General features: G+C 51.0%; 3 protein-coding genes across 4 annotated transcripts; 2 read left to right on the top strand and 1 right to left on the bottom strand.

The window, feature by feature from the left end:
- Positions 1-539: 539 nt before the first annotated feature.
- On the bottom strand, positions 540-7475 carry CIAPIN1 (cytokine induced apoptosis inhibitor 1). 2 transcript variants are annotated; one of them, XM_082489556.1, is made up of 10 exons: positions 7442-7475; positions 7151-7224; positions 5052-5224; positions 4577-4729; positions 3128-3204; positions 2699-2867; positions 2411-2484; positions 1964-2079; positions 1360-1429; positions 540-783 (listed from the first exon to the last, which is right to left on the bottom strand). In XM_082489556.1, the coding sequence occupies exons 3-10, from the start codon at positions 5206-5208 to the stop codon at positions 673-675; spliced, it is 927 nt and encodes a 308-aa protein (XP_082345682.1). In that variant the 5' UTR covers positions 5209-5224; positions 7151-7224; positions 7442-7475; the 3' UTR covers positions 540-672. The 2 variants fall into 2 exon arrangements, with proteins under 2 accessions (XP_082345682.1, XP_082345681.1); XM_082489555.1 differs by lacking the exon at positions 7442-7475 and having other exon boundaries at positions 7151-7303.
- Positions 7476-7512: 37 nt separating this feature from the next.
- COQ9 (coenzyme Q9) lies at positions 7513-16784 on the top strand. Its single transcript, XM_082489139.1, has 9 exons — positions 7513-7597; positions 8630-8798; positions 9397-9532; positions 9887-10029; positions 10301-10385; positions 11997-12101; positions 14065-14220; positions 15106-15159; positions 16607-16784. The coding sequence occupies exons 1-9, from the start codon at positions 7531-7533 to the stop codon at positions 16640-16642; spliced, it is 951 nt and encodes a 316-aa protein (XP_082345265.1). The 5' UTR covers positions 7513-7530; the 3' UTR covers positions 16643-16784.
- A 112-nt stretch (positions 16785-16896) lies between these two features.
- POLR2C (RNA polymerase II subunit C) lies at positions 16897-24476 on the top strand. The gene is made up of 9 exons (XM_082489452.1): positions 16897-17002; positions 17297-17346; positions 17577-17645; positions 17811-17863; positions 17986-18114; positions 18965-19016; positions 19530-19698; positions 23226-23300; positions 23951-24476. The coding sequence occupies exons 1-9, from the start codon at positions 16917-16919 to the stop codon at positions 24093-24095; spliced, it is 828 nt and encodes a 275-aa protein (XP_082345578.1). The 5' UTR covers positions 16897-16916; the 3' UTR covers positions 24096-24476.
- Positions 24477-25514: the final 1038 nt, after the last annotated feature.

A 25514-nucleotide genomic window follows, 5' to 3' on the forward strand; every position in this document is an offset into this window, starting at 1 on the left:
TTCTCAGTGGGACTGAATCTTTGTCATTTTGATGGAAAGAGGTGGGGGCAGGGGATATCATGGGCTGGCTCCCAAAACACTTGGAAATTCATCATGCCTGTCAGACCTTGACAAGGAGTGCACGTACACGGCTAAGAGTACATGCTGCTAAGCGTACTCACTGCTCCTGACCTGCAACAGGAGCTGCTGAGCCACCTTCACGTGGTAAGGAACTGCAGGTTCAGATTTCAAAGAGAGCAGGAGCCCAGTGCACCTTGAAAGCTGAGCCAGAGCTGCTGATTCATCAGGGAAAATCGGGGCAAATTAGAGCTGTACAGGGGTAAAGGGAAGCACCCATCCTGCCACAAGCACATGAGATCCACCTGACACTTGATTCTACTTCCCTCTGCTGGTGGGACAGGCTGTGACGGCCAGCGTCCCACTATCGAGTCAACCCAGCTAAAACAAGGCATAAAATACACACGAGACCACTTGTCACCAAAGATTATCAGGTAGCCCAAGGTTGATTACAAGCAATGAGCTCACAGCAGTGTCAGTGCCTATAATGTCCCTCCCCACAAGGAGTATTGGTCAGAGAGAATGAGTTTGAGAGGATGAGGAGGACTGCAGGAAGAACCTCAGACTGATGGAAAAGCAGAGGAGTCCTTCGCAGGACATCCAGAGGCATCTTTGTTAGGCATCGTGCAGCTGGTTCTCTTTCAGGAGAATCTTCTCCCCAGGCTTGAAGGCAGGCATCCCCAGGTAAGGGCAGCTGGCACAGCGGAACGCATCCCCCAGGTAGCACTGGCAAGAGGAAGAAAAGCACCTTCTGTAATTGGGGGCAACTTTCAGTTCTCTCCCCCTGTGATACGGTTTTTCCAACTTAAAGAGATGACACACTCCTCGGCATTATCAGCACAGAAACCGCTTCCCTTCCACCCACCTCTCAACACACGTATGGTTAGTGCGGTTAGCAGAGCGGTGCAGGGAACTCTGCTCACATGGAAGAAGAGAGTCTCCACCCCAGCTGGTGCACCCAGGCATGGCTGCAAGCTGGGCTTGGGCAGCCCCCTAACTATCACCTTGTCCCCTTGTGCTCCCATAAGGTGATCTTCCCTGAGCAGATAACCCATTAGCACGTGAGCAGGGAGGCAAGAGGTTTGCTGTTCACTCTGACTCCTACAAGGGCAGCACTTGCGCTGGAACAGACAGCACACACCGGTACGGAGCATGTGGGCACAGGGCACCAGGCTGAAGCTCTGCAGAAGCAGCGTTTGGAAGCAGTAAGCCAGCTTAGGGAGCAATCACTGAAGAACACAGTTCTTAAGACACAAATCATGAACTGCAAACCACGGTATAGAAACAAAAATGACTATTTACATTTCCACAGGCAGATTTGGGCTGTGAGCTCTTCTTCTCCTGTTCCAGCTCTTCAGCCAGGCCACACGTGCTGTAGAAAAATAAAGAAGTCACCAGCATCTTTCTGCTTAAAGGTTGTGAGTCACCAACACTTGTTCCAGCCCTACTCACACGCAGTAGCCTTCACTCTGTCACACCACACAGCTGACCCCAGGACTCTCAAGCTCTTTGCCTTCCTCTTCAACACTATGGTTTGTATAACAAGTGTTGAAACACACTCCTCAAGTTTAAACTGAGCAGGGAAAGACTCTATGGCACTTGTTAAGTGTGCTATTTGTCCTTGAAATCTGAGAAACCAGGGTTTTAGCCAAGGCTGCACAAACTCTCCACCTTCAAGACTACTGACCATATCAGTGTGGTAATTTGTAGCAGTTTTGGTGTGGCTAATCAATTCTCATCGTATTTGCCTTTACATTTAAATAGTTAAGATAAGAAAGGCCATGAACCAAGAGAATTATGCTCTGAAGAACAGCAAAGGGTCTACAATCTTTTTAAAACCCATCCAACTCTAAGGGTTTAATGTTACAGTTAAAAGAATCACTGATACACTAATCCCAGCACTGACCAGTTCTTGCAGGCTTTCTTTTTGCCCATTTCTTTGCAGGACGGAGCTCTGAGGGATGATGGATCTGGCTTTTTCAAATCCTCTGAATCCAACAGCTCATCAGAGTCCAAAAGATCCTGAAAACATACCATGGAAGATAACGTGTAGCAAACCGATTTGTCAGCAGGGAATGACATTTCTGTGTTATATTCGAAGAAATGGTGCTATCTGTAGCACCAGCATTAAAGTGCTGCAGCTGTGACCTCTTATCCATGTCTCCTCTCCACCCGCACCACACCTCTGGGTTCTCAAGACCTCACATAGTAGATGAGGTATTTTGCCCTGGGGATTCTTTTCTACCTCTTAAGTTGTAAAGCTTCCCAAGAGGCATGACTGAAACTATTTAGAGTAGGAAAGAAGAGGAGAGAGAATGAACAACAGCAACGCCTCACAAACAAGACCAGATACCATCTCTTCATCGTTCATGTCACTGGCAGACAGCGTCCACAGCTTGGCAGTGGCTGGGTCCACAGAGGGTTTTCCTGGAGCCAAAACAAAGGAAGAATTAGTAGTTACTCCAGCCTTTACCCCATCTACTCCCAACAGCGTTCAAACAACTGTGGAAAGCTCCACTTCATAGCTTTTCTTGCCTCCAAGCTCTCTCCCTGTTCCTATTCTCCCTATCCAGGTGCTCGTCACGCAGCAGCAATCCAGACACTTAGGCAATCCAGGCACTTAGCACGCACCGCTCCTTACCTGAAGGACCAGGTTGCTTGGCAAAGGAAAGTTTGAGCTGACTTGAGGACCCCACTTCGAAATTGGGCTTCTTGCCTTCTATCTGGACAATGAGAAGGTCATTGCCTTGGTAACCCAAATGCTCTCGGACCGACTGGGCCTCCTCTACGGTCAATGCTTCCTTTTGCAGCTGCAATGTAAGATTTTAGGTTAACCTTTTGCAGAAGCCCTTATTTCAGCACCCAGTCCAGCATTCCAGTGAATGCAGACAACCGGGATTTTCAATTCTAAAGGAAAACTAAAGTTTGTAGCGGGCTGTGTCTGTGCACTTTTACAGTAAACCAGGGTAGCTAAACACTTCGTCACCCAGCAAGTGCCAGGAATCACCACCTACATTTCAAGAAACTCCCTGCACGAGGGAATTTCTGGAAGTGGTTAGTGCATACGAACCTCCTTCACTTCCACCAACCCAGAGAGAGTCAGAGCTGTGGGGAGTTTGGCTGCTGTCTTGAGTCTGCTGTTGTTTCCTGGAAGACATGAAAGTAGGAAGTAGGAGGAGAGAAGAACAAGAATGGAGGTCACCAAGAAACCTGGACGAGTTAGAGGTTTAGAAGGAAGTTCTCAAGCCAAACCGCTGCTTCAAAATGGAGCCCTTTCTAGTTGACAGCGGGAACAAACCAGAAAGCATAAACAGCTTGTTCATTAAAATAACAGCCTGGGGTCACAAAGCCATTCCAGATCCAGATCTGTTCTTATATACCAAAACCTTCTTCAACCCAATTTACACCCACCAAAAAAAGGAGACAAAAAACCACCTCCAAACCCAAACAACAAAATCCCCCCAAAATATTTTCACATATTAAAGTGAACAACTCACGAACTTTTCAAAACATGGACTCCTAAATGAGCATTACATTCAGAAATGTAACATTCAAAAGCCTTGCTGTAGGCAAAAGATATTACAATCACTTAATCAGAAATTCATTACAGGTTTCTTCTCTTGGGCACAGGATTGTGCTGAACAGAATCCATCGACCCTCTCTCACTAGTCCCACTTGCACTTTATTCCAAGTCCACCAAATTCCAGCCTGTCATATGTGACTGTGGAAAAAAAGAAACCTCATCTACTCCAGACTTTGCATGTTCTTTGATCTGTCCCAGAAGTGTTCACCCCTGCCCCTAAGGTACCACTTGCACCACAGAGCCACCGACAGCTTCAAAGCGTCAGCAAATCTTCCCAAGATGAAGAAGGCATTTCTGCTGCCACTTACACCCCCATTTTCAGTGCTGTAGATCGTGCCAACAGAAACACCATCAGCATAGCTGCTTCTGTTCTTATCAGGTGGCACATTATTTTCCACTTCCATCCTGAACCAGCTCCTTATACCAGCAAGGTTTGAATACAGGTCAAGTATAAGACAGAGAAGTAATCTTGAGTTCACCTCCTTGTGTGCTCCTCCAGCTGTCTCATGGCATAAGGCTTTACCCTTAAAACTTAGTCCAAACACTTCTACCTTTTCTGGAAAACTATTTCTCAGCTGGCTTCTGGGACAGCTTCTCTTGCCATTTGTCATCCATTTTTAAAATCACTTCAGAAGTGCAACATCTGCAACTATTTACCATTACACACCCCAGAAGAAGACCAGCTTCCACTGAACTTTTCAATGCAGTTTGGGAACAAACCTACGCAGCACTTTTTATAGAAGGAGAGTGACTACAAACATCTCTGATGGCTACCAGCTGAAACACAGGATAAAACCCTTGCTATTCAGGTTAGTGTGTCAGGAGACTGGAAAATCTCTGAACGTCAGTCAGGATTCCCATTCTTTCCATTTCAGCCTAATCCTCACAAGAATTGCTATGTTGCCATGAAAGCAAGGCTGATGCACATTCTCTCACCTGATTCTGTAACCACTGGTTCTTTCAGGAGGACACGGCCCCCTGGCTTAAGTATCCGAGCTATTTCTGCCAGTACTTCTGCACTGTGCTGTGCAGTACTGCCTGGTACCACACCAGAGAGAATTACATCAAAACTGGACTCCCTGTGAGCCGCTGAAAAGAAAGAAAGAAAGAAAGAAGAAGATGGTACAATTTTACACAGCTACACACAGAGTTTTGCTTAATACACCAGTTCCACCTCCCTCCTCATCTCTCATGCTTGCATACAACAGCAATAACTGATTCAAGACACTAGTCGTAGGAGGCACAACCAGGGTATATCACTTTCTTTGCCCTAGTGACAGTGGTAAGAGTCAGCAGTAGGTGCTATTGTTGTTCTGAATGCTGACTTACAAATCAGGGAAGACGTCAACTCACAGAGCAGAAGCACCCTCTCCGTCTAAATGAAACAGTGACAAATTAAGCTCATTCTTACACTGAGACAGCTGGTTAACGTTTTCCACAGAGACACGACTATCAGCTCCCACCAGCGCCTGAATTTTATCCACCAAATCCTTCAGGGCTTCAACCGGCGAGGAGCTGTCCCAGATGATAGCCACGCGCTGGCCTGGTGCGATTCCGTACTCCCCCATTTCCGCAGCAGCAAACCTGACAGCAGCAGAGAGAGGAACGGGTCAGGGGGAGACAGAGAGGAAGGGTAAGTGCCAAGCGCAGCGTGTACCTCTGTGGACTGTGACTTAATCACAGACCATCGACTTGTTTTAATAAATGGGGATTATTTTCTGGAGACAGGCAGCACAGGGTTCCCACAAGCCGAGTGTTAACATGACATTAAGAAATAGCTACACTTAAGGGCATAATTCAGTTTCTCTCCAATTCAGAGACTAGTTTTGCAGGTAAACTGCAAGCCACGGTTAAAAAAAAACACCACAAACAAACCACCACCAACAACAAACTTACCTGCTTTCCTTAAAGATTTGAATAGAGACATACACAGGATTTCTGGATTTCCAGACTAGTGACAACTATTTGACATTAAACACTACCTTGTCTCTCCTACTCAGGACCCTACCTAGCGGAGTTTGCTTCCGTAGTACACAAGATGGAAAAAAATAACTTCCAGCATTCCAGATTGAGGCACTCTCAAGTCTTATCATTGGTGGTGCTGGGTGAGGAATTACAGGGTGGGAGGAGGGGAACAGAATGTGCAGTGAAGTGACAGTTTTGAGAAACCTGTCTGCACTAATATTTTATAATAGACTGTATTCCTGACTGAGTCCAAAGAAAATCTTCTATATGGAAGTGTCACAATCTTATCATCACCACCGGTACTCATAGCAGCACTGGCTACTGAAACAAATTACTTAGCCTCTTTCACGCTACTCATCCAATGCAAACCTATTTTCTTTCTAATTTAATATGATCAATGAGAACAGAGAGAACCAGTGAGCACACCAGTTTCCCAGCGTAGCTTCAATTAGCTGCGAACCACACACTTGGTTTGGGAGAGCCTGTTGTAAGCAAGGTCTTTACCAGAAATCGTTACATTACACATCCTGGGTAATGCCTTATTGCCACCATGTTGTCACTAAAGCATAACTTATGGATATGCTGTACCAAATTTATCTCAGTTGCCTGCAGTCAGGCATGCAGTGGATTTTGATCCCCTGTTCCTCTGTCTCTAAGTGCCATGAAGCCCCCTCTCCTGGAAAAGGCAAACAAGTTCAGAACTAAATAACCCTGCGCCTTGCCTGAGCTAATTCCTGGTAGGAATTAGCACTAATGCAGCTCACACTGCCAATCAGGTAAGAAGTGGAAGATCTTGGATGTACACTACAGGTTACAGCACCTCACAGTTGGCCTTGCATGCATATTCAATGCAAGCTAAGCAACTACAACACATAGTAACACTAGTAAACACACATATTAATCTCATTAAAAAATCGCCTTTCCCAGGAAGAAGGCTGAGAACCTCAAAAGATAGACATCAGCTGCTGGGCTAACTTGAAACTAACCAAATCCAACGTCACACTTTCCTCTCAGAACAGCAGGCTGTGACCTTTCAAGGTGAGTCAGAGCCCAAACTACATCAACAGCACCACCAGCCTACATCAATCCCTGGAAATGCAATCTAAAGAAAGTAAGGAAGCTACCATAATCCTCAAAGACATGAAGCTGTATCTGCTTTCAGTCAGTGTAAAGGCTAGGAGTTACCATCACAGCATGCACGGTCATGTTCTTGATGGGATGACAACAGGGGGGGATATTTTTCTCTCTATATATGTTTTCCAGCAGAAGGTGGAATTTGTGCTCTCCTCTACCCCACCGAGGAGGATTCCCACCAGCTGGGATCAGGCCCAAGGTTGGATAGGGGCAAACGCTGGGCTGAGCATAGCAAGGGGGCCTTACCTTAACTTCACATACATTTAACAGTCCTTGAGGAACAGGACTGCCCAAAACAGGGCAAGGAAAGGGCTTTAAACAATATTGGAGGTTTCCAACTTCAACAGATGAAAAATTAACCGCACATAACACATCAAAACTTTAAATTAAAGCATTCGGAGCGCTCCATACCTTGCGATGCACAGCAGGCAGCTTCCAGCGGCCCGGGAGGCAACCCAAGGCTGCAAGCAACGACGACGCTGGGCCTACAGCAGGCAAAAATTTTAAATACATATAGAAAGGGCAGAAAAAAAAACAACTCTAAATCACCCACCCGGCGGCGGATTACAGGGCCGAGGAACGAGACACGCAAAGGAATTTCACACAAAAATCCCTCCCCCTGCCTCAAACGAAGGCCCGGGAGAGCCTTTATTTAGAAACGGGGGGGGGGGGGGGGGAAAGGGGAATATGTGCTCCGCTCACCTCAGCACTTCGCCGCGCCTCAGCTCAGCTCGTCTTGTCTCGCGCTGACGCCGTCACCGCTGCGTCATCGCCCTCTGCCCGCTTCCAAGATGGCGGCGGCAGCGGCGGCGGGCGGCCTGAGGCGGGCGAGCTGGCGGCTGTGGCGGGGCCGGGCGGGTGAGGGGCGGCCGGCCGGGCGGGGGGGAAGCGGAGGGGATGGCCGGGGTGGTGGACCTGTGCGTACCCCGTGGCGGGCGGGACGGGGCCGGGCTGGGCCCGGTGGGGCGGGGGAAGGTGAGGTGAAGGGCAGGAGTGGGGCGCCGCTAGAGGGCGACACCGGGTTGCAGGCCTCGACCCGGCTTCACGGCCTTGGGCCTGCGCCGGGGCCGGGGCCCGGCGCAGGCCCAAGGCCGTGAAGCCGGGTCGAGGCCTGCCTGATGCCACCGGTTGCTGGCTGGGAGGCCGGAGGGATGCGAAGGGTCTCTCTGGGGAGCCCCAGGGGGTGGGTGAAGGAGGTTGTGCAGGGCCTGGTGTGAGGAGAGCCCCTCTTGCCTCCCTGCCCCAAGGCAGCGTGCGAGGGAGGCGGAGGGGGAAATTTGGGGTTGGTGGTGTTTTGGGTTTTTTTTTTAAAGTGTGGGCTGTGGGAGCCCAGCCTATTTAAAAAAAAAAAAAAAAAATTAAAAATCCACCCCAAACCTCACGGCGGTTAAATGAAAAATTCTCACGGAGTGGCTGTAATTGAAAACTGTGTTGCCTTTGAGTCATCTGAGAAACACGAGTCTTGATCAGCGTGTTATATCTCTTCAGACTCCTCGCTCTCCCGAGTATTACTCACCTCCTGCCCTGAGCTCAGGCCTTCCTCTACCTCCTCTCCTTCATCAGGGAGTGAAAAGGAGAGAGGATATGCTGTAGGGGTGTCAGTGCATGTTTGTGTGCCTGGATTCCAGTCGGAGGTTTGGAAACTCCTCTCTATTTGCAATACGTGCCGTCTGCGTGGTTCTTTTCCTTACAAAACATTTTCACTTGATTTTCATCAAGTCAGTGTGAGCTCAGCTGAGAGGGATGCTTCTTGGAAGTGTAAAAAAAGACAGTCTCTACCAATTTCTGTTCTTTTCAGCTGTGTTTGCTGCAACTCTCTTCTTCACCTTAATTCTTGGTGCTTCCCCTTGTTGGAAGAAAGACATCTGACTCTCTTGGTTTCCCTTTTAGTGGTCAGGTGCCAGCTCGCCCCACCACAGCGTGCTCTCCAGGCCTCGGCCGTGCTGAGGAGAGTCTCTGACGAGCAGAAGGAGCCATTGGCGTCTTCCTCTCAGCAGCAGTTCGATTCACATCCAACTGATCACCAGCCTGAACAGCAACCTCAGGGCCCTCGCCCCAGGTAACTCCTTAGCTATTTCTAGTGCTGTCCTGCTGACAGTGGGATCGAAAGGCTTTGCTTTCCCGAAACTTGCATCTGAAACTCAGAGACAACGAGATCCAGAGTTAATGGAGCCTCAGACTGCAGCAGCTGGAGAGCTGGTTTGCTGTGACAGTGCAAATTCCCCTGTCTGACGAGACAGGATGGGACTTGTTTTCAAGAGGGAACCTCTCTGGTCTGCAAAGCGCAAGCCTTCACTTCTGGATTTTTGTGTAAATCTACACAAAATATGGACAATATGTTGTCCACATGCCCATAACTATAAAGCCCCCATTGGAAAAGCTTTTTTTTTAAAGGAGGGGGATCAGAGGCTGATTGGTCTCCAGGCAGGCACCTAGATTGAGCCCTCCCTTATTTTTCTCTTCTCCTCTTGTGGCAAAGGTTCGTTAAGAATCCTTTTTCTGAAAAAGTAAGGATTTTGCAGGAGGAGGTGAGATTTATACAAAGCAGATCTCAAAAGCGTGCCTGCAGGCAGCGGTGGCAGCGAGTGAGTGGCAGAGTCCAGGTTGCTGGTGTTTGATGGTGACGTTCCCCTCACTGTAACAATACCTTCTCATAGTTACACTGGCCAGGGCGGCCAGGAGTCTGAGGACTATGAGAGCGAGGAGCAGCTGCAGCATCGAATCCTCACAGCAGCGCTGGAGTTTGTGCCTGAACATGGCTGGACTGCAGAAGCCATTGCAGAGGGAGCCAAGGTATGTGGGGAGAGAAGCAAAGAACCAGTTGAAAACTGGACGGAGCTGAGGTCCAAAGACAGCCAGGCCTGCATGCTTCCCCCACATACTCTTGGGTGATGCACCCTAGTCAGCAAATAGTACTGGACAGGAATGCGTCCCAGCTACTACAGGATAACCCTGTCAGATTTAAACTAAGGCACGATGTAGAGTAGTGATTCTAAAGAGGAAAACATCTCCAGGAAGAGTTTTTCAGTGCAGTGTTGCTTTGTTTAAATTCATATAACTTCATTCACGAAATAAATATGTGTTTCCTACCTGGACCCTGCTTAGCAGTGTATGACCTGGTCTGTGCTTCTCCCTTCTTCCCTGCAGACCCTGGGTCTCTCTGTTGCTGCTGCAGGGATGTTTCACAGTGATGGCAGTGAACTGATCCTGCACTTTGTGTCTCAGTGCAACACCAAGCTGTCTGAGCTGCTGGAGCAGGAACAAAAACTAGTGCAGCTGGGCGAAGCAGAGTGAGTATTGGGTATGAAAAGACATCTTCCTTGGCAGGCTTTGTGGACCGGTTAGACAGAGAGGCCACTTGGGACACAGATACTTTATGTAAAAAATGTAATTTACCCAAATAAAACCACCTTCCCAGATACAGGGTTGGACCAGAGGCATGAAGGATACATAATACTTTGCCTGTCCATTGCTGAGGCAGGCAAGAGATCGATCTTTCAAGTTCAGAATTGAAGTTAACTTGGATGTTCCTCATGTTTGTATTTTGTTTTCCTCACCCAGGAAGAAGCCTACAGATCAATTCCTGAGAGATGCTGTGGAAGCCAGACTGAGGATGCTGATTCCATATATTGAGAAATGGCCCCAGGTATAAAACGAATATCAAGATGGTCTCTTTTCTTGTGTGTATTTTAAACACTGTGGCTTTCAGCATAGTCCCTCCACCAGAATAATTCAAGGTTGTAAATGAAACCCTCCCTGGTTTCAAATGATCCAAGGGCTAGAGCACCTCTCCTACGAGGAGAGGCTGAAAAAGTTGGGGCTGTTCAGCCTGGAGAAGAGAAGGCTCCGGGGAGATCTTATTGTGGCCTTCCAGTACCTAAAGGGGGTCTGCAGGAGTGCTGGGGAAGGACTTTTTACTGGGGCATGTAGCAATAGGACGAGGGGGAATGGCTTTAAACTGGAAGAGGGCAGGTTCAGACTGAACATTAGGAAGAAGTTTTTCACTTTGAGGGTGGTGAGGTACTGGAACAGGTTGCCCAGAGAGGTTGTTGAGGCCCCATCCCTGGAGGTGTTTAAGGCCAGGCGGGATGTGGCCTTGGGCAACCTGGTCTAGTGGTAGGTGTCCCTGCCTATGGCAGGGCGGTTGGAACTCAATGATCTTCAAGGTCCTTTCCAACCTAAACCATTCTATGATTCTATGATACCCTTCAAGAGTAGAACGTCCTTGGAAGGAGGCGGTTAAAGGTGTCTTAGAACAACTATTTCTTGCAGTTCCAGAAAGGCAAACCTCCATTGTTCACTCCACACCTCTGGGATCCCCAGGGGATAACCTGTGTCTCTGCTCAGCCCTATTTGCAGTCTCACTGCAAGTCAGGCTCCTTGCAGCATTGTTCCAGTTGCACCAGTATCATCTGATGCCTGCAAACGCAGAACTACTGCTTTGTTGCAAGAAGCTGCCTGCCTAGTGTGCGAATGACAAACCTTTGGCAACCTGAGGATGGATCTGTGAACTGCGAGGTCTTTGTGCTTCCAAATTCAGATTTAAGTCTCAAGCTTTTCTTACCAGGGTGGGAAGGGAATTGAACTGTGGCCTCAGTAATAAGCGAAAAGGTTTTTGGGCTGCAAAGATTGCTGCAACGTCAGCCTCTGTTGTCCAGAATCGCGCTGGCCTCTGGGCAGCTGAATCTAGTGCTGCTTGCAGAGAGAGAAGACAGGATTCATGTTTTTGTTCCAGATTAGCATAACTTCTCTTGTGAAGAATGTGGGTGGTTTGTGACTCTCCTGGCATGGTGTTATTATGTTCAAAGGCTGCAGGATCCCAGTAGGGCCATTATGGCTGGCGATTGTGCTCTTGGTAGCTGCTTTGACTTCAAAGTCAAATTGAGAGAAAGGAGAGGTTTGACTCCCTGCCCGTAGGGGCACAGCACAAGTGTGACTCAGCTCAGCCTGTGCTGTGTTCCTGTGCCTGGAGAGGCAGCTCGGGAGAGACAACACAGTGGTGTTTGAGCTGAGCGGAGAGCTTTGGGCTCCAGTGTGGGCCAAGGGCTGAGTTCGGCTGCCACACTGTACATTCCCCGCAAACCCTGCCTCTTGGAAAGACCAGTGTTAGCTGAAATGTGCTGGGAGGACTTGTCACTGGGAGGTGGAGGCAAGTCAACAGCAACGGGGAAAAGATAACAGAGCAGAGTATTGTTGGTCCGCTTTAATGCTATGTCCTTCTCTCTTCCACTCTCCCATTTATCTGTTTCCTTCACAGGCTCTGAGCATCCTGTTGCTCCCACATAACATCCCTTCCAGCCTCAACCTCCTCACCAGCATGATTGATGATATATGGCACTACGCTGGAGACCAGTCCACAGACGTAAGTCTTTGTGCTTTGCAGACCAGCTGGTTCTACCCCTTGGCACTTCAGCAAAATGATGGGTTGTAGTAGGTGTCAGGCCACATCTCTCTTGAAACGAGCCGTTTGTTGAAGACATTTTCAGAAGCACCCAAGGGTGCTTATAAGCTGTAGTCTAATTTCCAAAGAGACTTAGGAGCCAAGGGGACTAAATGCAAATTAGTGCCAACGGGATGAGTGCAAATTAAAGGGACCTACTTTCCTAGGCTGTTTTAAGTGTTCTTTTTTATTTTGAATACACAGACAAAATTGTTGAGATTTTGAGACTAAGAAGTTGCTCCAGTATTCAGTGAGCAAGCAGCGTCTCTTCTACCAGCAGTAGCATTTACAAATTTGACTTGAAAACCTTTAAAGAACCTACCTAAAAATACCAGTAGTTTAGAACCTACCTAAAAATACCAGTAGCTTATTAAAGCTTTCATCTTTCTGGCAGGAAATAAAAGAAAATTATAACCTTAATTAAAGCAATTAATAAATTACTTCAATTCATATAGATGTAGGGAGAGATGGGAAAAGCTAAATGAACCATTTTAACAAACTACTTTAATAAGCTTCTTTTATCTGAGTATAAAAGACGAGCTACTGCAGTGAAAAATAAGTAAGATGACAGAAAAATTAAAGGAATAATCCAGAAGAGAACTGAAGGACTGTGATTGCATCAGGAACTGCAAGTCCCGTATGGATTATGAAAGTCAAGTCAACACGTCAGAGTCGGTGTCTGCACTGAGCTGTCCCTAAAGTCTCCTCACCGATGCAGAGAGTAGGAGAGGTTCTAAAGTTTGTCTTTTGTTTGCACCTTCTGACCAGTTACAAGAGTTTTCTTGGGAAGCTGTGATGCTGAGCCTGCTCCCTCTTTCCCAGTGAAAGGGTTTAACATTACTCGCAGCGTAGCCCTCTTTGCAATGCCAGCAACTTGGTGGGGTGTGCCCATGCCTCAGAGTCCCCTTTAGGTGGTGGGGTTTTTTTTTGCAGAGCAGGAGGAGAATCAATACAAAGAGTTTGGTGTCAGGCACCTGAGAGGTCCCGCTGCAAGTGGCAGCATCCCTCATGTTACTCCCCTCATGAGAGCATGCAGGTCTTGGTGCAGACAGTAGAGCTTTGGAGCCAACTGTTGTTTTCAAAATAAAGACCAGTGTTTTCATTTCTCTGTTGCTTTGTAATGGTGAATGGAACAACCAGTATTTTTTCTGGGTAATAGCAGCAAACAAAGTTGAAGACTCATTTTTAAAAATATTTATGTATTTTGTCTGCCAGCGGTGCAAGTGCAACTGGAAAAACTAAAGAGTTTGAGTTATTTGTGCATCTTTGCATTGTGTAACCTGTTGTTGAAATGCATCCTACAGCATTGCTGCCAGCAGTGTACTGGTGCATTTAGTGATTCAGCAGGCAGTACTGGTATTTTAGTGATAGGATTTGGGAAAGGTGTGTGCTGGCTTGCACAGTTCTGTCCTCTGTTAGTTCCCTTTCTTCATGCTTTTATCTGGTGCAAACCGCAGCTCAAGTTCAGTACTAAATATAGCTGTTTCTCATCTATTCAGATCTAGAATCGGAGCTTTGCATTTCCTGCTAGCAGTCTGTAAAGCAAAGTTGAACTCTTGCTCCATGCGTGCAGGCTAGCTGGGCAGAATTCCTTGCTGTCTGCTGCAGGTGCCTGCTTGCAATGCGAAGCAGGTGGTGGGGATTTTGTTCAGCAGTTTTACCCGCCGTACTTGTGACCTCTGTCTGGTGCCACGGGAGCAGCTGTGCTGTCAGATGTTGGTGTTGGCTGGTGGCCCACTGCATCATGGAGATGAGTTACACAGTTTTAAGTGGGGAAGGAATGTGCTGTTGGTATGCTATTTTCCTTTGCTGTTCTCAGATCTGCCTTTGTGAGCCGCATTCAGGTCACACCTTTCTCTCCCTCTCTCATTTCATGCCCTTGCAGTTTAACTGGTACACTCGTCGGGCTGTGCTCACTGGCATCTACAACACCACTGAACTGGTGATGATGCAGGATTCATCCCCTGACTTTGAGGAGACTTGGCGCTTCCTGGAAAACAGAGTAGCTGATGCCATGAACATGGGCAATACAGCTGATCAGGTAACGTTACGGGCAAGGTATACATAGAATCACAGAATGGTTTGGGTTGGAAGGGACCTTAAGGATCCTCTCGTTCCAACCCCCCTGCCATGGGCAGGGACACCTCCCACCAGCCCAGGTTGCTCCAATCCCTGTCCAACCTGGCCTTGAACACCTCCAGGGATGGGGCAGCCACAGCTTCTCTGGGCAACCTGCGCCAGGGGCTCACCACCCTCACAGCAAAGAATTTCTTCCTCATATCTCATCTAAATCTCCCATCTTTCCATTTAAAACCATTCCCCCTCGTCCTATTGCTCCCCTCCCTGATCAAGAGTCCCTCCCCAGTTTTCCTGGAGCCCCTTTAGGCAATGGAAGGGGTTCTGAGGTCTCTCCAGAGCCTTCTCTTCTGCAGGCTGAACCCCCCCAACTCTCCTAGCCTGTCCTCCCAGCAGAGGGGCTCCAGCCCTCGCAGCATCTCTGGGGCCTCCTCTGGCCCCGCTCCAACAGGTCCATGTCCTCCATGCAGCATCCCCCTTCTCCCCAAATACACATGCAGACAGATCTGACTTTTCAGTCATGCAGAGCACATGGCTGCTGCCGAACCACCTTGTACTGGCAGGTGATTGCATAAGTGCTGTCTGTTCAACATCAATAAATGCTTACACATTTTCTAGTAAAATGACACGTAGGCGCTCTCTTTGTCAGACTGGCCCAAGGGTTGGGTGACATACATTCCCAGGAAATCTCTTCCGTGTTTCTTATCGCTATCATTTGCAGTGCTTGGCTTCTGTCAGCACCTTTCCGTAGCAAATACATGTTTGTGGTCCGTTACGTTTCTGTGTTAGGGTGGCCACAAGAGTAACTGCAGAAGAAAGCAAAAGGTCATGTTCTCCTTGTGTCTCGTAGGTACAGTCAACTGGAGAAGCAGTTGTCCAGGGCCTGATGGGAGCTGCAGTCACTGTAAGTAATGCTGAAACCAGCAGAGCTGTAAGGGCAGAATTGTGTCTGTTCACTTCCATGTTCAACGTCAGTGTGCTTTTCCTCCCAAATCTAGAGGACAGCATGAAAAAGAATTGCCTTTCCTAATTTAACTACATGGAAAGATGATTTTCTGGGTAGTCTGGGGTTAGTTCACTGTTTTGTGGTGAAAGAACTTGTAGCAGAGCGTAAAAAATTAAGTCCGAAGCTGCAGGGTGAGCTTTAGGGATGAGAGACGGGCCATCAGAATTAAAATAAAGGTTCTCTGTTGCTTGTCACGAGATCTCTTCCTCTGCCGGTCCCTGCACTGGAGATCTTGACGGAAGGTCTGTGCCCCCATGGATGTGCAGGAGGCGGCACTTGTCCCTGAGCCACAGCAGGGTGACTTCCTCAAGCTGTTCCAGTTGACTGCAGTGTCCTTCCAAGGATTCATTTGCTTCTTGGTCGCATCCTGGACTGCTTTGTGTCCACGCAATGGGAGCTGCACCTCCTATGGGACAGGAAACAATCCTTTGTGTACCCAGGAATGATTTTTGAGGGGCTTCAGGGCCTCCTTGTGATTCTATTTTTGGACAACTCCCATTGCACTTAGCAGCAAAGTGATTTCCTTGTTATCAGAAGTACATTTTCGGTGTGATTACCGGTACAAGACAAACAGGCCGAAACAGAAATTAGAAATCATTTTTACGAAGCAGCTCTCAAGAATTTTTCCCACCTCCTTCCCCCTGCAGTTATGGTGGAATCGTTTCCCATCTCTCTCGTTTCTCAGCCTCTCTCTGCTTTCACACCTGCGGAAACCTAAAGGATCCTCCCGCATTGAAACACCCCCCCCCGCTCTCTTTGTGCTCCTGCCCCTCACCCCAATTGCATCCCTGTGCTTTGCATCCCACACGTCTCCCTTCAGCCGATATTTAGCCCATCCGTGCAGCAGATCCACTGTGCAGATAAACAGGAGGAACTCGTCTGGGGGTGGGTTCCAGCCAACCGGTTTTGGGGCAAAATCATCCGGGTGTATTAACTATTGGGGGCAACCAGTCTGCACGCCCACGTCTGGGGGTGCTGAGCTCTCCTGGTCTCTGCGGAGCGGACGAGCCAGCTGAGCGCCTCAAAGGCTTAAATTCACAGTCGGGGCATGTGCAGCCGCAGAAATCAAATGCAAGCGGAGCCCTGCTGCCCCGGAGAGTGGGTCCTGGCCGGGGGGTGCCTGTGGCTGGGTCGAGGGCCATGTTTTCTGGCCCTTACCCCCCCTCCCCGCCCCCGACCGCCGGGGTGCCTTTCGCCCCCCTCCCCTCTCCATCCCCTCTGCCTCTCCTGCGGCGCCGAACCACCCCCCAGGGCTGGGCGAAGGCCTCGGTGCCTCGGGGAGGGCGGCCCTTCTCCCCGTTTCCCCCTCCTTCCCCCTTAACGCCCTTCTCCCTCCGCCCCACAGATCAAGAACCTGACGGGGCTGAACCAGCGCCGGTGAAGAGGGAACCGACGGCGCGGGAGCCAGGACGGGCCGCGCCCGACCCTTCCCCGGCACCAATAAACTCGCCCCCCCCCCCCCCCCCCAGCCTGGCACGGACTCTTCTTGGGGGCGAACCGGGCGGGGGGGACGGACAAACGGGGAGGGGGAGCGGGAGCGGGAGCGGGACCGGGGCGGGCGGGCGGGTCCTCCGGGACGCCAGGGGGCGCTAGGGGGGGGCGGACGGCGGGGCGGGAAGCGCGGTGTGTGTGGTGGGGGAGGGGGGGGGTCGGCCATGCCGTACGCCAACCAGCCCACGGTGCGCATCACCGAGCTGACGGACGAGAACGTCAAGTTTATCATCGAGAACACGGACCTGGCGTGAGCGGGGGCCGGGGTGGGCGGCGGGGGGGACGGCGGGGCGGGCGGGCCCCGGGACGGAGCAGGCCGCGGTAGGCCGCGGCGGCCCCCACAGGCCCCCTGCCTCCCCCGGGGGTGCAGCCGGCCGGGCCGCGGCGGTCGCCCCCCTCCCCGCCTTAGGTGGCGGCCTCCTGCCGCCGCGCACCCCCCCGCTCGGGGCCTCCGAGGCGACCCCCGGGCCTCGGCGACGGGGCCGGTGCGTGGCGAAGCTCCGCGCTCCCTCAGGGCTCAGCACGGGTGTTTTCTCTCCCTCAGGGTGGCAAATTCCATTCGAAGAGTGTTCATCGCTGAAGTCCCCATCATAGGTACCGCCTTTCGCCTCTCTGTGGTCACCCTCCCCGCTACTCATCAGCGCCACTCCGCTTTCCCCTCCCTCAGCTCACCTTCCCCCTGTCCAGGCCGTTCTGTGTGTTCCCAATTCTGTCTGTTCTCAGCTTCACCGTAGTCTCCGTAACGTTTTCTGTGCCCTTGCAAGCTGCTCGCCTTTTCCCCACAGGAGCATTTCGTAGCTTGTGACTTTCTCCTCTCTCTGCAGCCATCGACTGGGTCCAGATAGACGCCAATTCCTCCGTGCTCCATGACGAATTCATCGCGCACCGGCTGGGTGAGTGCCGGACGTGGGGAGGAGGGTGAAGATGTGCTGCAAGAAATCGGTCTGAAGATTCTGAAGTAGCTTTGTCAGGAGTCTGCTGCCCCTCTGCACGTCTCGGCAGGAGGGTGGCTGCTCCCATGGTCTCACTCAGATGTTCCTCTGATTTTCTTCCCACAGGTCTCATCCCGCTCACCAGCGATGACATTGTGGATAAGATGCAATATTCCAGAGTGAGTCAAGCAAAGTGTGGGTGCTTATTTTGATGGCGGTGGGTGTCTGATCTGATAGGAAGTATTATAATTTCTTGCTGGGAGAGGTTTGGTGTAAAGGTCTTGACCCGTGTCTGTCCTAGGACTGCACGTGTGATGAGTTCTGTCCGGAGTGCTCTGTGGAATTCACCCTTGACGTCCGGTGCAATGAAGACCAGACTCGTCATGTCACATCTCGTGACCTCATCTCCAACAACCCCAGGGTCATACCGGTCAGTGCGATCCCTCAGCTTGTCAGCGAGTCGCCTCTCTACGTCCCCGTTGAGGCCAGGGTAGCAAACCCATGGGATGTGGACAAAACAAGGCCTTCAAGCACATTTCACATTGCCTAAAGCCCCACTTAAAACATAGTGGGAGAGCAAGGTGCTTGTGTCCTGCTGCCATGTCACTGCCTTCTCCCTGCTTGCTGCCGGGGCTGGGGCAAGATCAACCTCTTCGAAGGCTTGGCAGCAACCCAGAGGCCTCTGTTTTTCTGCTTCTCGGCGCTCAGCACGGTAAGGCGTGAGGAGCGCGGCCCAGAGCACTGCTGCCAAGCGGCTCTTGCTCAGTTGCCTCAGGGAAGGGTTGGCAGAGCCAAAGCAAAACGGATGCAAAGGGACTTAATGGAGAAAGTTTTTAAATGCTTTTGAGGCTGCATCTGGATGTCACCACAACCTGGGGGCTGCTTCTGGTGGCTGATGACGGTGTCTGCCTGGTTAAAGCCTAGCTGTAGCCCGCTGTCTCTTGCTTGCTTTGGCTGAGGTGCTGCAAGTGCTGTGTCACCTGCCAGCAGTAATGGGAGAGACTCTGGGCCACACTGCAGAGCCATGCAGCGGCGCTGGGCTGGAGTGCTCTCCGTCCTGTGGAGGAGAGTAGGCTGGAGGAGTGGCATATCACCTACCTAGCCGCAGCTGCCTGAATTGTCCCATTAAATAGGGTGGGCTGGATTTGTTGCTTTAAGTCACTGTGGAGTGGCTTTCTGCAGTCTCCTAATTTTTGTAGGCGACTGCAATTTGATGTGGGGGAAAAAGTTGATCTTGCTATTAATTGGCTTGCTTTTACGCTTTTACTCTTCTTCTGCAGGTAACATCTCGGAGCAGAGACAACGACCCCAATGACTACGTGGAGCAGGATGGTAAGCAGCGTTTTACTGGTTATAAGAGCTGGAGGAGGAAGTTAAATATTTTTTTCCGGGCTCTTTGAATTCATTCTTCCTTTATTAGCTGTGTAACCATAAGGCAGCTGTAAAGCTGGCATTGGGGAGTCACCGGCATCACTGCATCAGTGGGGTTAGAATTTTGTCTTAATGCCACTTAAAGGTTATCCCCAGAACTAAAATCCTATGTCAGAGGGTGCTTCTCACTCCTTGTGAGAGCTTAGAGACAGCGAAGAGGCAAAATGCTCTGCCGTCCGCTGTTGCCTGGGGGCCTGAGCTGTGCTCTGGGCATATGTGCAACTCCTTTTCACTTAGGACGATGTTTCCCAGCTACTCTGGGGACACAGATGAGCCCCTCTATGAATCCAGGCAAGCCCTGGCTTCTGGTGACATTTTCCTGGGCGCTAAAAATTCCTGCCTTTGCTGTTGTGTGATCCTGCACACTCATTTCTCCTCTGCAGCCTTCTCAAACGGGCGTGTGCTTTTCTGCAGACATCCTCATTGTGAAGCTGCGGAAGGGCCAGGAGCTGCGACTGCGAGCCTATGCCAAGAAGGGCTTTGGCAAGGAGCATGCCAAGTGGAACCCCACGGCAGGCGTAGCCTTCGAGTACGACCCAGACAATGCGCTGAGGCACACTGTGTACCCCAAACCGGAGGAATGGTAAGTCCTAATGTCTGTGTGGAGAGACTGGAAAAGATTTTCCTGCAGGCACTTAACGTTTCAGCCCTGGGGATAATTCGGATCAGTAAGTGATCATGAGCGTGCCTGTCGCTTCGCCTTGCACAGACTCTTCTCCTTGTGTTGGGGTACCAAGGCCAGCCCCTTGGTTGCAGCTGCACGCAGGGTGGACTGGTTTGTGGCTGCCTCTTGTCTTCTCCTCACGTACTGTCACTGCTGTTTTACCTCACTCGCTTTCATGTTCTTTCCCATCACTCGTTGCTGTTTTTTCTTCCCTGCACAAGTGGTATGTTGGTCAGGGTAAGGTCTGAGGAAGGACTAAATCCACGCGAGGGGGAAGAGATCGCTGTGAGAGCAAAGAGCGGAAGGTTAGGTTGCAAGGCTGATTTTGCAGCCCTCTTAGTTTGAGGGAGCCCAGTGTGTGGCTCTCATTTCACCCATACATCTCCTCACTCCTGGAGCGTGAGCTCTGGCAGCGGGCTTTTCCTCTCTGGCCCTTTCCTCTGCTCTGACATACCATTCTGCACCGGTAGCAGGCTGTGTTTCATCTAGAAGTGGCATGATTTTGCTTTTGGAAAGCTGCTGCCCTGCTTTGGCCAGGGCGAGGACTTTACCTAGTCCTACCTACTTTTCAGTGAGTAGATACCTGAGCTGCTCCTTGCTCTGCATCCCAGTGACCACCTAGCAGACACGCTGTCATGGAGCGCGCTGGAGCCAGCAGCAGAGCGAGGAACTGGGTGCTTTAGTCAAGGCAGGCTGAGAGCAGGGACTAGAGGGGGTGGTGGATATGCTGCCTTATCAGCAGGGCAGCAGCCAGAGCTGCGCTCAAGGTGAGGAAGACCTCAATACGGGGTCAGGATTTGGTGCAGGGACTGCAGAAGCCAGGGCTGAGCAAGAGGGAACAAAAGCCTGAGCAGAGCTGCAGCTGGAGAGAAGGCTGAGCGGCAGAAGGGTCTCAGCAGGTTTTCCTGCTGTTGCCGTCAGGCTCTGCGCTGCCAAATTTGACTCTGCAAATGGCAGCAAGCAGTAGCAGGCAGGTAGTGGGCTGTCATAGCTCCACACTGTCCGCTTAGAGCCTGGGTGCTCAGACCCATCACAGAGCGTGGCCTTACACTGTCCCTTGCTAAGTTAGCTCTCAGTAAACAAGCTCCCCGGAGGTGCAGTTAGCCTAGATTTCACGCCTCAGCCAGACTGCCAGAGGCTTTCTGCACAGGAGCTGTCACAGAGCAAACAGCTAGGTTTGCACTCGGGAGACTTTGAGAAGCCTTTTGTCGCCGAGGGTGGAGATGCAGGTGAATCCATAACGTGCATGAAATGGGCTGGGATCTGCCCGCGGCCATCCCAGCCCTGTTTTACAGATGGAAGGAGCGAACTCTGCTTGGCTTTGATGAGCTCTACAGGGCGCGTTCGTGAGTCCCGTTCAGTCAGTCTGGGTGAGAACGCGATGTGCCTTCAGCACTTCGTCAGGGCGGTGCTCTGGGATCTGCAGTAGGAACCAGGCTGGCTGGTAGTGCTAGAAATCTGGAAATGGGCATTTTCCTTAGTGTTGATGATCCGTACACATGGGCTGAAGCCAGACTTTGGGAACTGCCAGCTACAGACCAGGCTGTCAGGGGGAAAGTCCCTCAGAGGCCGGTTGTGGTGAGGCGGTGCAGAGCTGAGGAGGATGCTGCTGAGCAGTTTTGTGGTCAGGAGCATGTCACAAGAATTGATGTGCCACCCTGTCCTTCGTCACCAGCAGTTTTGGGGATGGAACTGGATAGTTTTGCAGTTTCCAAATAATTAGTGGCAGGTAAGTTGTCCCAAAGTTCAGTTGATTGTCTGGGTGATAGATTGGATGCTTGAGAAGCAAGAATGTCTCTGTGATGCGGAATTTCAAATCTGGATTTTAAATCATTTTAGGCTTCAGTTTGGTGCAGTAAAAATTCTCTGGTTTAATTTCTGTAACGCTAGATAGTAAGTGGAATACTGCTTTAAGTTGGACAGACAAATGCCGGGCAGGATGAGGTATCATTGGGTTTGCCTTCTTTTTGGTTGGGGAATGTCACAGTGTGAATTTTGGAGAGTTTGGGCTTTTGGACATGTCGATGTTGCAGAGAACAGCCCCAGCTACATGGCTGAGCACGTGTACCTCGGCAATGAGGCGCTTCCCTGGCTGGGTGGCCCAAGGCGGCTGCTAATGTGGATTCTTTTGTTCAGTGTGGCAGAGTTGGCTGCGTCTTCAGGAACCTGGTGTGTTGTACAACAAGCTGGGTACCTGGAAACAGTTTTTGACAAGTTCTTGACAAAACATATGTGAAAGTTGGAAAAATCCCAAAGAAAGATTGCCGTTGGAGCTGCCTGTTTCCTAATGATATGTCTGTCTTTCCAAGTTCATCTGATTCCCTGCGAAGACAATGCAGAGACAAAGGCCTCTGCTGTCCAAGGCTGGCTATTATTTTTGGTTTGGTTTGACATGCTGGTTGTTTTTTGAGGCTGTTGGCAGGGCACTGGCATGCAGCTGGACTCAAAAAGCAGCTGTCGTGGTGGTGGAAACCTCTGCCCTGTTTTCAGTCAAGGGTGGTTTTGCAAGTAACAGGAACACCCAGCTCCATTAACGCTTTCTCTCTCTCACTGGTTTGTTACAGACAGAGGATTTGTTTGAGAAATGCCATTTTATTTAAGGCAGCTGATGACAGGGTGCTAGGATCAGGCTCTCTTTGACATGGCTGGGGCAGAGGGAGGCCAGCAGGAGACCTTGGTGGGCACGGGATTTTCTGTGCTGGCTCCTCAAGGCTTTGGGTTTTCTTACATGGATTAAGTGCTTCCAGACAGTCTCTCCGGTATGATGCTCTATAAGCCAAGGGAGGCAACGGGTGGAAAAATGTGTTGGCCTAGCTGATGCACGGGTATTGCAGCGATTTTGGTAGCAGCATGTGTAGAAGAGTGGAGGTGCAGGACACCAGGGCGGAGCTCACTAATGCGTCTGGTGTGTGAAGTACAGGAGATTTTTTTTTCCTGCTGGGCACAAGCCGACCAGGCCTTCCCATCTTGGCTGTGCTGCGCAGACCGAGTGCTGGAGTGCTCCGGTGTTTTCCCGCACTGGTGAAAAGTAGAAAGAAAAGATAACACAAGGTCCATAGCTCCACAAACAGCATCCTGGCTCCATAAGCACAGTCCCTTCAGGCATCGGCATCCCTTCACCGTAAGCATATCCCAGGTGGTGGCGGTGTAGGTGGATGGAGCAACGGTACCCTGCACTGAGCTCACTGAGTTTGGGCAGAGCAGGGCTGACCCTCTTCCTCCAGCACTGCTGGGTGACTGTGTGGCATTCGTGAGGTGCTAGAAAGGGCAAAGTGGGACTGAGCTTTTTTCTGGGACTTGACATTTGATGACTGCTCCTTTGCCTGCTGGACTAGAGTCCCTGTGCTCTCTCACTGGGGCCAAACAGTGCTGCAGGGTGCCTGGGCTCCGTGGGGCCAGACTAGAGCGTGGGCTCCCTGCTAACCTTCCCTGCTTTTTGATTCCAGGCCCAAGAGTGAGTACTCGGAGATTGACGAGGAGGATGCTCAGGCTCCCTATGATCCCAACGGGAAGCCAGAGAGGTAGGAAGCTGAATGCTTGGCCACAGCTGGAAAATGAGGGAACCAGCTGGCTGCATCTTTTTGGTTTTCATTAATACACTGTGCTGCAGTTTGCCAGCCCAGGGAGCTGGTGTTCCCTGAAAAGCAGGGCAGAAGTTGGAGTTAACTGGTGATATGCCCAGGCCTGGCAGGTTTTCCCCTCTGGGAGATACTAGACGGCTCTCCTGAGTTGGTGTTAGCAAGTAGGGCAGTGCAGCACTCGGTGAAGTGTGAGGCCTGCGGGGGAAAATGACTTAGGGTATTTATTCACCCATGTGGGTCTCTCATGTTCCGATTGCTGGTGGTACCCCCTCTCCCACGTTATTTGCACTGCAGAAGTGCCTACAGCCAAACTCCTGGCGCAGGGCTCTGTGCTGGCTCGCAGGTCACAGCGCTGAGCAGAAGAGAATCTCAGAAGTGCTCTTTGCAGCCTATGGAGTTGCAAGTGTCGGTGGGACGGTTGTAGAGGTGCAGCGCTGGCTGTTGCCCGGTTGGGAGGTGAATGATGCTGATGGTTGGGATTACCCACATGGGTGGGTCAGGATGGGCTGGAACTGCTTTGGGGGTGCTCTCTGGTTCTGCACCTCCTCGCAGGGTAGGTGGTGACATATCCCCATGACTTGTGACCTCAGGTTTTATTACAACGTGGAGTCCTGCGGTTCTCTGCGCCCAGAGACCATCGTTCTCTCTGCACTCTCTGGCCTGAAGAAGAAACTGAGCGACCTCCAGACCCAGCTGAGCCACGAGATCCAGAGCGACGTCCTCACTATAAACTGAGGTGGCCCCTTGCAAGAGAGTGCTCAGGCGTGAGTGATGCAGAGGATTCCTGTCTCTGCCTGGCAGCGCTCTGAGCTGAGGCTTTTGCCTCCCCATCTCCCTCTGCCTTTCCTGGCCCAGCTCTGCTGGTGGGTGACACCTCTTCCCTGGCTCCCCTTCCTAGGGAAAGCCGTCATGATGTGTAGGGCAAAGGAAGGGAATCGGTGAGTGTCTTTGCTGAGACAAGCTTTGACTCTAAGTGATCTCCCAGAGTTTTAGGCCAGAGTTTTGCATTCTGGCCACGTGGCGTTTGGGATCAGGAAGCGTGTACCTTGGTTACACAACCCTACCTTATTTGCATGTCCGTTCCATACTGTGCTGAATAAAGCCTTACCCCCTGTGTTCTGTCATCCCTGAAAGCTCGTCCGGGGCTGCAGGAGGAGATGTCACATCATTTACTTCTCTCCAATAGACATTACCTTAATGAGATCTGCTTTGGAGGGAGCATTGCTCTCTACTGCTGATTGCTGCTCTTGACATTATCTCCTAAAGAGACCAGAACCCCTGCCAGCAGGTAGCCCATCATTTACCGACCCAGCGCTATACTTACAGCAGATGTTTGAGGCTGGGCTGGTAAGTGGGAAGGCAGTGCTGTAGGGGAGTCCAGATGGGCCAGGCAGGCTTAGCTGTATTTAAAGACTCCTTTGGAGCAGACTCTACCCATGCGCTCTATAATCTTTATGTTAGGAGCTGGGATGGCAGGGAGTCCGTCATTATAACGCCGGGATGGCAGGGAGTCCGTCATTAATAACGCCTGGCTGACAGCTTCCAGTCTGCCCACAGCCCCAGGGTGGGTTGTGTGCTGGGCTGGAGCTTGGTCCCCCCTTCTCCTCCCCTCTGTCAGCACCCAGCAGGACTTGGGATGAGTTTCTCAGGGACACTTTCCTGGAGGGATCTGCCTCTTCCTTACTGTGGTGGTTGCGAGGGAGAGGAAGGTGTGTGTGCCGCTGCGCTCATCCCAGCGAGCACGTGGGGCACGGGAAGGGCTCGAGGAGCGGGGACGGGGTGCTCACAGGAGAGAGCAGCCTGAGTCAGCACTGCCTTTCCCTCCAGGGAAGAGTTGCTGCTGCTTCGGTGTCCTTGCTGTGGCACAGCCAGCCAAAAGCTGTCCCTGTCCCTGGAGAGAGCGCTGTCCTGGCTGGCGTGGCCGTCTGGCCTTGAGGCCAGTGCTCTGCCAGACAGTCATGGCACGGACAACTGAACTGGCACAGTTCTGGAAGTGCTGGGAGATGGAGCGGTTTGAAAACTCCTTCACCCGGAGATTTGGAGCCACCAGTGCCCTGGCACATCCCCGGAGCTGCGGGCATGACAATGGGATGCTGGCATCCTGTTTGATGGAGGGTGGCAACTCACTCCACCCTTCTACCCTCCCCGGCGGTT

This window comes from Vanellus vanellus, assembly GCF_965231255.1.
Source record: "Vanellus vanellus genome assembly, chromosome: 12".
Taxonomy (NCBI): Eukaryota; Metazoa; Chordata; class Aves; order Charadriiformes; family Charadriidae; genus Vanellus; species Vanellus vanellus.